Source organism: Sminthopsis crassicaudata, chromosome 2 (genome assembly GCF_048593235.1).
Source record: "Sminthopsis crassicaudata isolate SCR6 chromosome 2, ASM4859323v1, whole genome shotgun sequence".
NCBI lineage: Eukaryota > Metazoa > Chordata > Mammalia > Dasyuromorphia > Dasyuridae > Sminthopsis > Sminthopsis crassicaudata.
The window spans coordinates 47,033,308-47,048,496 of NC_133618.1; the positions used below are offsets into that span (position 1 = coordinate 47,033,308).

Sequence of the window (15,189 nt, forward strand, 5' to 3'; positions counted from 1 at the left end):
AAATGGGCTGACAAAGTTATGGAGCTGTAAAAATGTCTGGATACTATGACTCTGAGAATCTGATCATTAGAAAGCTTCTTAAGCCCTTCCTCAAAATGTATCCATTTTAACTGAGCAGAAATCTATGTTCCTGGCCTGAAGAAAAATAGTACAAATTTAATGAGGAGAAAAGTAATGTCTCGGACTCATGGGTTTTTTAAAAATCAGCTTTATAAGTGCAAGATGGCAGCTAAGTGAAACAGTAGATACAGCCCTGGGTCTGCAACCTAGAAGACACAAGTTAAAATTCTGCTTCAGACACTTACTAGATACCCTAGGGATGTGTTAATCAGTCTGCTTCAGTTTCCTCAACTGCAAAATGGGAATAAAAATATCCTCTGCCTCCCAGGATTATTGTGAGAGTCAAATGAGATAATATTTGTATAGTCTGAGCACTTTAGCATAGCCTGGTATATGCTAATTGTTGTTAGATGAGCAGGGGCATGAATACACAAAAGGAAAAAAAGGTACCAAACTTCTTTTTCTGAGGTAAATATGGTCCCTCAAACCTATGGAAATTTATAAAGCAAAAGAGAACCATCCCCAGTATCACTGATGAATACTGATATAAAACATTTAAAAGACATTTTTAGCAAAGAGAATACCACAATATTATCAAAAAATTGTTCATTATGACCCACTTGAAAATTATAACAGGGATATAAATACGATTCAGCATTTGAAATATAATTAGGGTAGCTCAATAACAGCCAAATCAACAAATAATAAAAGCATTTTTTATTATTTTTATACATATATATAAATTTTTTTATCCCTTAAAAGGAAAAAAAAAACAATAACCTAACACCAAGAATGACCATTATTTGAAAAGAAGAAACACTAGAAATTTTCCTGTGAGATCAAACAAGGAAGCTTATTGTCTCTACTGTTATTTGATTTAGCACTTGAAATGCTAACTATATAAGAAAGATAAAGAAATTGGAGAATAAGCATTTACAAATAGGAGAGAGAAAATTATCCGTTTGTAAGCAATACAATGGTATATATAGAAAACTCTAAAGATTAACAACAAAAACGATTTAGGTAAGACAACTATTTCTGCAAGGTAATAGTATACAAACAAAGATTTCTGAATATTAATAATAGAAGCCAAGAGAGAAAGAGGAAAATTCTATTTCAGTAATTACAAAAGACATAAAATATCCATAAAGTATGCTTTTAAGACATAAAGAGGACTAATGTATCAATACAACTATGAAACAATATTTATAAAAATACATGAAAATTCAAATAACTGGAGGAAAACTCAACTCTTTATGACATACAGTTATAAACATATATCATAGGGCATATAGTCATGGACAAGTGATGCTTGGGCATCATCATCTTACTACAAAGAATTATAAAGAGGAGAAAACAAGCAGCAGTTCAGTAAAAAAAGCCAGCATATCAATAATGTGAGGATACATAAGAACAAAGTTTTCAAAAGAAGAACCTCAAACAATCAACAAGCATATGTGAAAAATCTTCAAAATCACTAGAGAAATGCAAATTAAAACAACTCAAACATCACTCCACACATATCAAACTGGCAGTAATAAAAGATGGAAAAAGCCCATGTTGGAGGAGATGTGGGAAGTCAGGCACATTAACTCACTACTGGTAAAGCTGTAAACGGGAACAAAAATGGTTCTAGAAATATAATTGAAATTGTGTGAGAAGAATTACTGATTGCTTATACCCTATAATTCAGCAGTCCCAACACCACTGCATTAATACTCCAAAGTGGTCAATGTCAAAAAAAAAAAGATCCTCCATGTACAAAAATACAGCAGCATTTTTTACAATAGCAAGATGCAAAAACAAATGATCTGCCAAAAGATAGAAGAATGGCTCAACAAAGTGTATTTGAGTGGGAAGGAATGTTATTGTAGTAAAGGATAAATATGAAGAAATCAGAGAAACATGGAAAGACTCATGAGGTCTCTGGTAAACAAAAAACTAATAGAACGATATATTCAACTATAATATTGTCAATGAAGACATCAAAACGCAAAAATACTTACATCAGATACAAAAGACTATTAATTCTATATTACTGAGGCTAAAATATACATCCTTTCTATTTACAAACAGCAATATAAATGGCAGCCTGCCCCATTTATCAAAATTACTTTATTCAGTGATTTTGCTTAATTGTCTTATTTTTATGGGAAGATACTTATGATAGTGGTGATTGTGGGGAAGGCAAAGTCAGTACCTTTTTTTTCAAAAGCAATATAAGCATGACCCAGATGATAGAGAAACAGGGTGGGATAGTAGAGGGAATACCAAGGGAAAGATTACTGGCTCTAATATATAAAACTTATGTTAGCAGGAGCAGAAATGTTGCTTAACCTTGCCTCGGTTTCTTGATACTTAAAACAGCAATAAGGAATGCATGCATGAGGATAATACCTTACAAACTGGTTTCATTTGGTCCTGAGATTTTCTTAAAATAGAAACTCCAGTAGAAAAGACTCCCTCCAAGCAATCTGGAACTATGCCCAAAAAGTTATCAATCTGTGCATACCCTTTGACCCAGCATTGCTGCTATTGGGCTTATATCCCAAAGAAATACTAAAGGGAAAGGGACCTGTATGTGCCAAAATGTTTGTGGCAGCCCTTTTCATAGTGGCCAGAAACTGGAAGATGAATGGATGTCCATCAGCTGGAGAATGGTTGGGTAAATCATGGTATATGAAGGTTATGGAATATTATTGCTCTGTAAGAAATGACCAGCAGGAGGAATACAGAGAGGCTTGGAGAGACTTACATCAACTGATGCTGAGTGAAAAGAACAGAACCAGAAGATCGCTGTACACTTCAATGCTGTATGAGGATGTATTCTGATGGAAGTGGAAATCTTCAACATAAAGAAGATCCAACTCACTTCCAATTGATCAATGATGGACAGAAATAACTACACCCAGAGAAGGAACACTGGGAAGTGAATGTAAACTGTTAGCACTACTGTCTATCTACCCAGGTTACTTACACCTTCGGAAGCTAATAATTAACATGCAAGAAGAAAATGGTATTTACACACATGTATTGTATCTAGGTTATATTGTAACACATGTAAAATGTATGGGATTACCTGTCATTGGGGGGAGGGAATGAACGGAGGGGGGGATAATTTGGAAAAATGAATACAAGGGATAATATTATAAAGAAAGAAAGAAAGAAAAGAAAAGAAAAAACTCCCTCCACCAATTAAGAGTGGCAGTTTTGCAAAGCTTAAATGTACTCTATAAAAGTGGATTAGGGTTAGTAGGAGCCCCATCTTCTGCTAATCTATTTGGGATACGCAGTGGTCTTAGAGATCTGGTGGTCCAAGAATGCTGGAGGGTTCATTTCCCATCAGCTATATTCTCCACCACCACCAGGAAACATCACAGTTGCGATTGCTATAGCTTCAGGACTCAAACACCCCAGTGCCCTCTGGCCATAGGGCTGGCACGCTACCCCAGTTTCCAGAGAAAGGACCGTCATGGCATCTCCCGCTGGGCAGCCTCTTACAGCTTCAGAGTAAGCTCCATGAGGACAGGGAGGGCCCTTCCTCTCTTAGCTGCATTTCAGGGGCAGCTTCTCATTTTGAAGAGGGCTAGAGAGGAAGAGGGTTCCATCTCCATTTCTGAATGCACAAGATGAAGTGAGGTAAAATAGCCCAGCTCTCTCCTTTCCCACCAATGGAGATATCACTCACTCTATTAACTACTAGGCCTTTATTAAGTGCCCCTAAGGAGCCAGGCCTGTGCCTGGGGGGGAAGGAGAAAACTATTCAGGCAGCTGGAGGGGAAGGGCCCTCCATCTAAGAAGGGCAGAAGCTGCCAGACCAAGCCTACCAGAGGCTGGGCAAGTAAACAAGTTCCAAGCACAAGCCTTGGGCCCCAACATCCTGGAAGATGCCCTTCTCATTTTCCAACTCCAGGCATCTTCCCGGGCTGTCCCCCAGAGCTAGACTTTTCTCCCTCCTCATCTTCACTGCCATCAGGTCTCAGCCATGATCTGACCTTGTCCAAGAAGGCTCTCCTGATCCGCCTTTCCTCTGGAGCTATCTCTAATCTGCCGTGTTTACATCTCTTTGTACCCGGAGGTTTACATGCGGTTTCCCCCACTGGGGAGCAGGAGGGGGGAGCTCCTCCAGCACCATGAGTGGTCAGTGCTTGCTGACTTTCCGATCAAAGGACCACAATTTGGGGATGGAAACAGTCTTTAGAATACAAAGGGATCCAAGAATGTTTCCTAGGGAGACAGTGCTTGTGTATGGATTTAAGAGGACAGAAAAAAACTTTATCTCGGCTTAAGAAGCTTAATACTGACTTAAATTTAAAACTCTAACCTTCACTTAATTGCCATTACATTCTTTATTATTCTTGTTTTTATTTTATTCCTTTTAATGGTAACTTTACTTAAATTACTGCTATTGCTGTTATAATCTTTAAGGAATGTTTCTTTGTTAAAACTTACTTATAATTGTTAGAGGAAAAGTGTCTAATTTATGTAAAGAATTATGTAACTTACATAAAGAAAATGCAATCAATTGTATCAACAACAAAATGCTGAGATTCTCCCTTTAAAGAATAAGAAACCTGAGCACATGATTGGTGAGTTAAGAAAAGTGCATGTTACCCCATGCTCTTTGCTCTTTGCTCATCAAACTAGGTACAGCACACAATTATTTTAAGATTCTATCATCTGTCATCCAAAAGTTGCCCTTGAAAAGCTCTCAGTTTCCTTGATAACTATAAAAAGTATCTCATGACTGTCAATGGAAAGTAAATCACTCCCTATATTCGTCAGAAATATCAAGATATATGTTTCATGTAGTTAATATTTTTTAAAATGACCTGACAAGTCCTACTTCTCCTTGGGCATTCACTGCAGCTGAGTCATGGTTAAGACATACATAAATCCAAGCACGGACATCTTTTATAGGACGATTTATTTCCACTTGATTGGTTTGGCATCGGGTAACTTGCTTGACATCCTTCAACACAAATGCTCAAAATTCAGGCAAACTTACGACAAGAAATTTCCTTCACCCCTCCCATTGCCCTACTTAGTACTAAATATAGGCATCAGTTTATCCTTCTTTTCAGATTTAACAAAGTTATTGAAAAAGGTTATAAGTGAGTGGAGGAAGCAAAACCAGGAGAAAAATACATGCAAGAACTTTGTTCTTGTTGAGTCATCCAGTTGTGATCAACTCTTCGTGACTCCAGGAACATGGCTCTCCAGTGCTGCCACAGGGTTTTCCTGGCAGATACTGGTGGGGTCTGCCTTTTCCTTCTCCAGGGGATGAAGGCAAACAGGGTGAAGTGGCTTGCCCAGGCCCAGTGCTCTGCCCACCAAGCCACCTGGCTGCTTCCTGTACAATAACTACAATAATGGAAAGAAAAATGGAATTAAAAAGTATATGGACTGTAACTAGCTCCAACGGGAGCTGCTGAAACATTGATCTGCCCCCCTTGATAAGCTGGGGCTCTGCAGGAACAAAATGTGGCCCAGACCAGGAGACAACATTTCCTCAGCCGGTTTTGTCTAACCATGTGTTACATGGGCACAACTCTTTGAACTATACAATTTTGGAGGTTTTCCTGGCAGATACGGCGGGGTCTGCCATTTCCTTTTCCAGTAGAAGAAGGAAAATGGGGTGAAGTGGCTTGCCCAGAGACACACAGTAATAAGTGTCTGGGCCAGATTTGAACTAGGTTTTCCCAGTGCTCTATCCTCTGTGTGCCCCTACTGGAAAATGAATAGGGTGTAAAAAGAGGTGCCAATATAACTTTAAATAGGGAACATCATCTAACATCATTGGGGTTTTTTGTTTGTTTGTTTTTTTTGGGGGGGGACATGATATAAATTCTACATTCCCAAACATTAGGGATCTCAGTAATCAATTAACATGAAGAATGGTGCAAAAGCACTTGATTAAACGTCTGATCAAAGAGTTCAAAGTGTATATGTGGACTATGGGGGACTAAAGGAATGAAAACTGTTTCTCTAGGCAGGTGCCCAATTATCCACTTTAAAAAGTTTAAATGAAAAGGATCTTGAATTCGAAAATTTAATTACATAACATACAAAGGCTCCTTCCTAAGCTTAATTGAATTTCTAGACTGACAGTAGGACCCAGAAGCTTCTAAAATGAAGCTCTAAAATTATTAGAGAATCACAGCAAAGTCTTTTTTTTTTTTTTTTTTTAATAGTCTACCAGTGTTTTAAAAGCACAGTTCAAATAAAATTGTGCTAATAAATACATTATGGCAGGCTGCCAGTCATGGCTGAGGCCCATAGGAGAGCAAAAGCAAGAAAGCGTGGAAGACGGCCACAGCATGAACAGTACTGGCTCTGGGCCAAACCGCTGGGAATTTTCAGTAAATTGCAATGACATGTTGATCAGATGAATCAAGTTGTGGTCTAGATACCCCAGAGCACCCCTGAAGTTCAGCTGCTCTGGGGTACTGGATTTTCTTTGGCTTCGCAGACGCTTCCACAGCATTTATTTAATCAATTAAGGACAAATGCTGAGTCCAGTGGCTAGACTGGGAAGTTAACACTTCCACTGTAGTTTATCTGTGGCACAAAGCCCAAATTATCTTTTGTATGGAAAGGATCCAGAGGGAAGATTATTGAGGCATCCTGTACACGCCCAGAGAAAACAGCAGCACATTTCCAAAAGGCAGTTACTTGTATGAGAACACCGTGTTCCTTCTGAACTATACAGAATACTAAATAAATATACATTGCCCACAATAGTCATTGGCAAAAAACTGAGCTCCACTTTCTCTTACACAAATCTCTCGACCTTGGAGTTAGCTTCTGCTTTCCTAATGCGAAGCCCTTGTAAAAGTGCTTTAGAGGCACATGATACCGCTCTCGAAAACTGAAATTAGAGTGGGGACCAGAGAAAATTGGAAGAAACCCCTCATTTGCCTGATGTTTAATGATGTGTTTGAGATCTAGGAAGTGGAACCACACAAAAAGAATAAAGGAAACTTAAAAAAAAAACCAAACCAACTCATCCCAAATCCCACATTTGGGATGAATAAAAGTGGATCACAATGTAAGTGAAGGCAGGAAGAAGCAGTCAGATGATCCCTGTGCTAGAAGACCTGGGACTCTGTCTGGGACTCCAGGCTCAGGGAGCAAGGGGCCAGGGTGGTCCTGAGCCTGGGGCCAGGATCAATCCCGCCCCGCTCAGCCTTCCCTGCTCACTCTCTCCTGTCCACACCAGATCCCGACAGATCTAAAGAATCCCTTCAAAAATAAAGGCAGTTGGAAGGGAGACAGGGCCCCAAGGTGACTAAGGGAAGGAGAAGTGCCAGGTGGCCCGGGATGGGAAGGCTGGGCCCTTCCCCAGCGTGCGGGCTGCCTGTCTCGGGGATTATCAGGCTCACTTTGGTCCAGCAGGCACACGGAGGGAGAAGGAGCCTACGCTACCAACTGGCAGGCCCAGGCTCCTTCCGTCCAAGAACTCGGGGAGCTGGTGCCGGGCGAGGGAACCCCTGAGGTCTCCAATTGTGGATGATGACTGACGTCTGGTGGGGCAGCCAGGTGGTCCGGGACAGGGCCTGGGCCTGGAGTCAGGAAGACCAGAGTCCAATCACACTTCCAAGCGGGGCAAGACACTTAACCCCTTCTGCCCTGGTTTGCTAAAGCATAAGATGAGCCAGAGAGAGAAAGGGCAAACCACTGCAGGGCCTTGGCCAAGAAAACTCCACGGACAGTACATGTGGTGCTGCAGGGTCCAAGGAGCCGCTCACATCTAAATGACTGAACAACCACAAGTAAAAAGGTTCAAGTGCTTCGGGTTAAAGGTGGACCCCGCCGAGCAGGCGCTGGGAGGTCTGGCAGGAGAGGGCTCGTGGAAGGAAACTCCAGATCTGGGATCGGGAGAGCCCCAAGGTCGAACCGGCCCTCGGCACAGGGGTTCTGACACCTCAGCTTCTCAAACGACCTCCCGCCCAGGGTTACAGTGAAGTCCCCAGGGATTACAGAAAGCACTTTGCAATTCCCTGTGAAAGGTGATGTGCTCTCCCTCCTCACCAGGACCCACCTAAGGAGAGCTCCTGCCCGGGTGGGAAGAGATCAGGTTTCTGAGAGGACACGGCTAATTCCACAGAGCTGACACTGACGAACGTCCTGGTGACAGATGGCCGGCTCCCCCTTCAAGTGGGCGCAGCGCAGGCTTTACCTTCAGCAGCTGCACTCAGCGTCAGGCCTTTTTGTTCCTTTTTAGACCCACCTGAGCTTTAAGCTGCGGCGTCTGTAGAAGGCTGGGGCCTGAATCCAATGGGGATTGTGTTCGCAGAACCTGGTGAGGGGAATCTGAAGCGCAGGGTGAGCAGGCTGCCTCTCTCTTGGCTCCAGAAACTTCGGGGGCTCACAGTGCCCTCTGGATGGGAAACTCCTTCCCCCGTGGCGGCAGCCTCCTGCTCCCTGTGCCCACTGGGGCTCCCTGCATTCCCATGCCGTCTCCCTCCCCCCTCCTCTTTCCTCTCCGGCTCTCAGAGTCGCTGGCTTCCAGGCTCTCTCCCACTCGATCTCTCCAAGCCCCTTTCCTTCCCGGGACTCGCTGGCTTGAGGGCAAGAACAAGTTGATTTTATATGTACAGTGCTGGACAAAGTCGTCTGTACTTGTGACAAATGCTGGGGGGAATGGAAAATAAATAATGTCGCTACATTTCACAGGAAGAAAACAAGCAGATGGAGAAAGTGCATGACTTGTTATTCTAAGAGTTTGGCTTCAATATGGGAACAGAGAGTCACTGGGGTCTTCAACAGGTAACAGAGGCGGGGGCAACAATGGTGGCAGCACGTAGCAGGTACAGGCTGGCAAAGGCTTGAACCTCTTATTGTCTCCATAGCACAGTTGAGGAAACTGAGGCAGAGGGTGGGTGAGGGGCCTGATCAGACCTGACGCTGAATGTAAACTCAGGCCTAGTGTGCTATGCACAGCAGCTCCCTCCTCAGCATCCCTCCCAGGACCCCCCCACCTCCTGAGTTAGGCCCGTCTTTGGAAAGGTCTCCGGATCCCCCAACCCAGATGGGGAGGGCTCAGGGAGCTAGCTCCTGACAGGAAGGTCTCTACGGCCTTCCAGAGCACTGGCCCGGAGTCAGGAACCCTCACCTCCCTGAGTTCAAATCCAGCCTCAGAAACTTCCCAGCTGAGTGCTCCTGGGCCAGTCACTTCCCCTAGTGTGCCTCAGTTTCCTCATCAGGAAGATGAGCTGGAGGAGGAAGTGGCAACTGCTCCAGGGCCTCTGCTCAGAACAGTGCAGCCAGGGCCCAGCAGAGTCAGACATGGCTGGACAGCCCCAGAGAAGTCCGTAATGGCGTAAATCGGACAACAGGAGGAGGACAACGGCTGCCGGAGCACGGGGCCCTCCGATGGCATTCGGGGCGCCCACAACCATCCGTCACTGAAGGCTGGCTCCCAGAGGAATCCCAGAGATTCCCTCGTCCGCCGCCTTCTCTTGGGGGGGAGGACTCGGCCAGAGAAATGAAGCGATGCCGGCGGTCCATGTGGCCCCCAGCCCGCCACCCCTCTGAACCAGGCAGGGCTGGGACCCGCGCTCAGCTCTCCTGACCCTAGAAAGAACACTTCCCCCACTTCCCGAAGTGACAAGGATTCCGCTACTCGCCGATTCTGTCCCTCTCACCTGTTCTCCAGATCTGGCATACTCAGGTTCCTGGTGGCAAAACACATTTTGAGAGGGATGACCTTCCTGTCCTTGGAGCTGTGCTGGTGTTTGGGGGAGCCCGAGTCCTCACTGCCACTAAAGCTTGGCGACTGGGGGGAGACCCCTTCCCAGGGCAGATCGGATACCAACGATGGCTTCTTGATATATGGTGTCACTTCCCGGATGAACTTGACTACGAATAAAATCAGGATAGAAAAGCCAATTAGTCCTTTTGCACCTTCTAGAAACACACAACTGGATAACAACCATGTTCTTAACATAAAACAGAGAGTAAAATGTCTTATTTCTTTATAACAAATGGCATGTCACTTTCTTTCTTTTTTATTTTCTGAGGCTGGGATTCAGTGACTTGCCCAGGGTCACACAGCCAGGAAGTGTTAAGTGTCTGAGGCCAGATTTGAACTCGGGTCCTCCTGAATTCAGGGCTGGCGCTCTATTCCCTGCACTCCCTAACCCCCTTGGGATGTCACTTTCAAAACATGAGAGCAGACATTGTAAAAAAAAAAATATTGAGGGAGAGGGAATTAAAAGAAATCTACATGATACCTTTATTACATACTATTTGCTATTCTATTTAAATACAAAAAATATTTGAGTTTCATGTGAAATGTACATTTTTACAAATTATACTGTTATAGAAATTTGCCATAAATTAAATAAACAAAAATATAAATCTAAGTTTTTGAATTTTATAAAATGATAGTTTCATTGACACGACATAAAAACCATGCCCTCTGCTTTCATTTTTCATGAAATGCACAGTATAAAGACATATAGAGATACAATCTTCATGCCCCAGGAACTAGATAGGTTGAAGGAACTTTATCTTGAACCATATCAAAATCGAAAGCAAACAGTTGGACGCAGTTCAATCAAACTCACCATAATCAATTCCTGATTACTCCACTAAGAGCCATAAATGTTGTATCAGCACTCCCCTGGCCCCTAGCCCACAACATTTCAATGACGCAGTCCATTACTCTAGGAAGTGAAAAAAGTTCTAATGATAGGTATATTAATAATGTACAGTATATCAGAAAGATTATGAATTTTCACCCCCTTTCTTGTTTCCAATGTGTACAGAAATGGGGGAAAATGTAGGACATGTCTAAAAATAAATATTGTATAATCAAGTACTGTAAGCCTATCACTTCAAATGTGAATATCTGGGGAAGAGGTTGCAAGTTTTAGCTGTGGTCAGCAAAAGCAGGGAGGTTATTGTTTTATAAGTTACATGACAAGATCTGCTGAAATTAAGCACAATATGGAAAAAGCTGAGACTAGCATTTGGGGAAGGAGACTATTGGTGTTTTATGCTTCCATATATCACAGTTCTTTCTGGGTGGGGAGAGCAAAGGGCTAATTTAACTCCTTCGTGGTACCAAAGAAAATCTTTCATCCTTGAAAGAAAAATAAGCTAAAGCCCAGTCCCAATAAAAAGGTCTATTTCAGATTTTAATCAAGCTTTGCTCTTTAAGAGGCTGATTCAGGCCTTTTAAGGTCTGTCTTACTTAGCCTTGAGCTTTCAAGAAGATTCCATTATGAAGATTCTGGCAGCAAGAACCAACAGTTTCCAGTTACTGCCAAAAGCTGACATGTGATTTTTGACATTCTGGTCATTTCAAACAATTTCTAAAATGAAAGATACACTGACAGCTACAATTAAGGTTCACATATACCCCAAAGGAGTCTGGGTCTGCTCTGAAATCCATTTGATCCAAAATACTTTGTTAAGCCAGGTACCAAAACCACAGCCATTTTAAATAGCAAACACAACTTCTCGGTGTATCCTTCAGGAGGGCAATGGCTACCGTGTCTTGGCCAGAGCCAGACCAATGGCGAAGGTGAACAGACTATCTGGCACAGTCTGCTGGCAGAAGCCATGCTTGCATGATACCTGGGGAAAAGCTGAGCTGGGTCTTAAGAGATGAAAGGACATGGGGACACCAAGAAATTTGGAGAAATGGTGCCATTTTCATTCATGTCCGACTTCTTCTGACCCATTTGGGATTTTCCTGGCAAAGATACTGGAGTGGGTTGTCATTTCCTTCTCCAGCTCATTTGACAGATGGGGATACTGAGGCAGCAGAGTTAAGTGACTTGCCCAGAGTTATCCAGCTAGATGTGTCTGAGGCTGGATTTGAATTCGAGAAGCTTTCCTGACCTCAGACCTGGCACCCTGTCCACTGAACCACCTAGTGACCCATGGAGAAGGCTCATAGATATAGTTCTGTTGTGAAGATACAGTTAGCTGCCTACTTCTGTGGGTACACAACAAATACAGATAAATCCTGTAAGGTCACCAGCTTTCCCCAATGGCATCATATTTAATTCACAATATTTAGCAGTTATTGAGTACATAACTAACACAAATAAATCCAGTTTTCCCCAATGGCACTATATTTAATTCATAATATTTTGCTACCATTGGGGTAGAAAAGAAAATTTTACTAAGAAGAAAATTAGCATACAACAATATTTTACCCATTACTAAAATTTTCTCTCCCTCTCTAGCCCAATTTAACCAAATACTAGAGCCTTGAAAGTATTTTAGGAAATTTTTTTTCTTAAAAATGGCTTCCCACCCCTCCCAAAATATATGCAAAGATAATTTTCAACATTCATCCTTGCAAAACCTTGTGTTCCAAACTTTCCTACCCTTTTCCTTCCTCCCCACTCCATTAGACAGCAAGCAATACAGTAGGCAAAAGCTGTGTGATTTTTCTAAACATTTTTCCACATTTATCATGCTATACAAGTAAAACCAGATCAAAAGTGGGGGGAAAAAGAAAACAAGCAAACAAACAAATAACAATAACAAATTAAAATACTATGTTGTGGTCCATGTTCAGTTTCCACATTACTCTCTCTGGAGAGAGATGGCTCTCTCCATCACAAGTCTATTGGAATTGCTTTGAATCACCTCATTGTTGAAAAGAGCCATATCCATCACAGTTGGTCATCACATAATCTTGTTGCTGTGTACAATATTCTCATGGTTCTGCTCACTTCACTCAGCATCAGTTCATGGCAGTCTCTCCAGGTTGCTCTGAAACTATCCTGTTGACCCTTTCTTATAGAATAATAATATTCCATAACATTCATATACCATAATGTAGTCAATCATTCTCCAATTGATGGGCATTCACTCAGCTTCTTCCCCTATTTTCCCAAATAATTTGTGTACTATTGGAATTAAATGTTCCTTAAATGTTTGATAGAATTCACTTGTAAGTTCATCTGGCCTTGGAGATTTTTCCTTAGAAAGTTCATTAATAATTTGTTCACTTTCTTTTTCCAAAATGGGACTATTTATTTCCTCCCCTGTTAATCTGGGAAATACATAGTTGTTTGTAAGTATTCATGCATTTCATTTAGATCATGAGATTTATCGGCATACCGTTAGACAATTATTGTCTTAATTTCTTCATTAGTGGTTATTTTATTCTTTATTTTTGATACTGGTAATCTGATTTTTTTTCTTTCCTTTTTCTAATCAAATTAACTTAAGGTTTATCTACTTTGTTAGTTTTTTTCATAAAACCAACTCTTAGTTTTGTTTATTATTAGTTCAATAGTTTTCTTTCAATTTTGTTAATCTTTACTTTTATTTTCAGATTTCAAATTTGGTATTTAATTAAGGATTTTTAATTTGTTCTTTTTCTAGCTTTTTCAGTTGCATGTCCAATTCACTGATCTCCTCTTTCTCTATTTTACTCATGTAAGTATCAAGAGATAAAATTTCTCCTAAGAACTGCTTTGGCTACATCCTATAAATTTTGATATGCTATTTCATTATTGTCATTCTCTTAGATAAAATTATTGATTATTTCTATGATTTGCTGTTTCGCCCACTCATTCTTTAAGAATAGATTATTTACTTTCCAATTAACTTTTGGTTTACTTTTCCTTGGCTCTTTATTATATATAATTTTCATTGCATCATGATCTGATTAACTATTTCTACCTTTCTACAATTTGAGGTTTTTATACCCTTCTATAGATTTTATGTAGATTTCATATACCACTGAGAAAAAAATACATTTCTTTCTGTCCCCATTCAATTTTTCCCCAAAAGTCATATTTAACTTCTCTAAAATTCTATTTACCTCTTAACTTCTTTCCTGTTTATTTTGTGGTTGATTTATCTAGTTCTGATAGAGGGAGGTTGACATTCCCCACTAGTTTTTCTATTTCTTCTTGCATCTCTCTTAATTTCTCCTCTAGGAATTTCAATGCTATACCAGTTGGTGCATATATGTTTCGTATTGACATTATTTCATTATCTATGGCACCCTTTAGCAAGATACTAGTTTTCTTCCTTATCTCTTTTAATTAGATCTATCTTTTGTTTTTGCTTGATTTGAGACCAGGATAACTTCCACTATTTTTTTTTTTTAAACTTCAGCTGAAACATAACAGATTCTGCTCCAGCCTTTTACCTTCACACTATATGCATCACTTTGCTTCAAATGTGTTTCTTGTAAACAACATATTGTAGAGTTTTGGTTTTAATCCAGTCTGCTAGCTGCTTCTGTGTTATGGGAAAAAATTATCGCATTCATATTCACAGTTAAATTACTAACCCTATATTTCCTTCCATCTTATTTTCCCAAGTTATATTTTTCTCTCTTCCTTCCCCCTTTCCCCTCCTCACCAGTGTTTTGCTTCTGACCACCACCTCCCTCAACCTGCACTCCCTTTTTTAGCCCCTCCTTTTTCCTTCCACTTCTCCCCTCCCTTCTATTAGCCGTCCCCTTTCCTTTCCCTTTTCCCCTCCTACTTCCTTTGAGATGAGACAAATTTTCATACCAAACTAAGTATGTATGGTGTTCTCTGATTGAGCCAAATCCAATGAGATAAAGGTACAATGTTCATCCCCCCTCCCTTGTTTCCCTCAATTGTAATAAGTCTTTTTTGCCTCTTCATGTGATGAAATTTACTCCATTTTACCTCCTCTTTCCTTTTCTTCCAAAATAATCCCTTTTCTATCCCTAGTTTATTTTTAAAATCCTATCATTAAAGTCAAGTTATGCCTCTAAATATACCCCTAACAAAGATACAGTTCAAGAGTTACATATATCATCTTCCCATTAGGAATGTTAACATTTTAATCTATAAAAAACAATTCTTTTCCTTCCCCTTTTTCCTTTCTTATACTTCCCTTGAGTTCTATATTTGAAGATCAAATTTTCTGTTTAGCTCTTATCTTTTCATTAGAATCCATTGAAAATCCTCTATTGCATTGAATATCCTTCCCCTAAAGATAATGTTGATTCTTGGCTGCAGTCCAAGCTCCTGTGCCTCCCAGAATAGTATATTCCAGGCCTTTTGATTCTTTAAATTGGAAGCCACTAGGTCCTGGATAATCCTAATTGTGGCTCCTCAATATTTGGATTTTTTTCTTTCTGGCTGCTTGCAATATTCTCTCCTTGAT

At 41.0% G+C, this 15,189-nt stretch overlaps 1 protein-coding gene across 1 annotated transcript in view; it reads right to left on the minus strand.

Moving 5' to 3' along the window:
• Positions 1-15,189, minus strand: part of SNTB2 (syntrophin beta 2) — a 101,587-nt gene that overhangs the window by 33,132 nt on the left and 53,266 nt on the right. Inside the window, exon 2 of the mRNA XM_074286114.1 lies at positions 9,711-9,924. Coding sequence (XP_074142215.1) covers positions 9,711-9,924 — 214 coding nt within the window. The remainder of the gene's footprint in view (positions 1-9,710; positions 9,925-15,189) is intronic.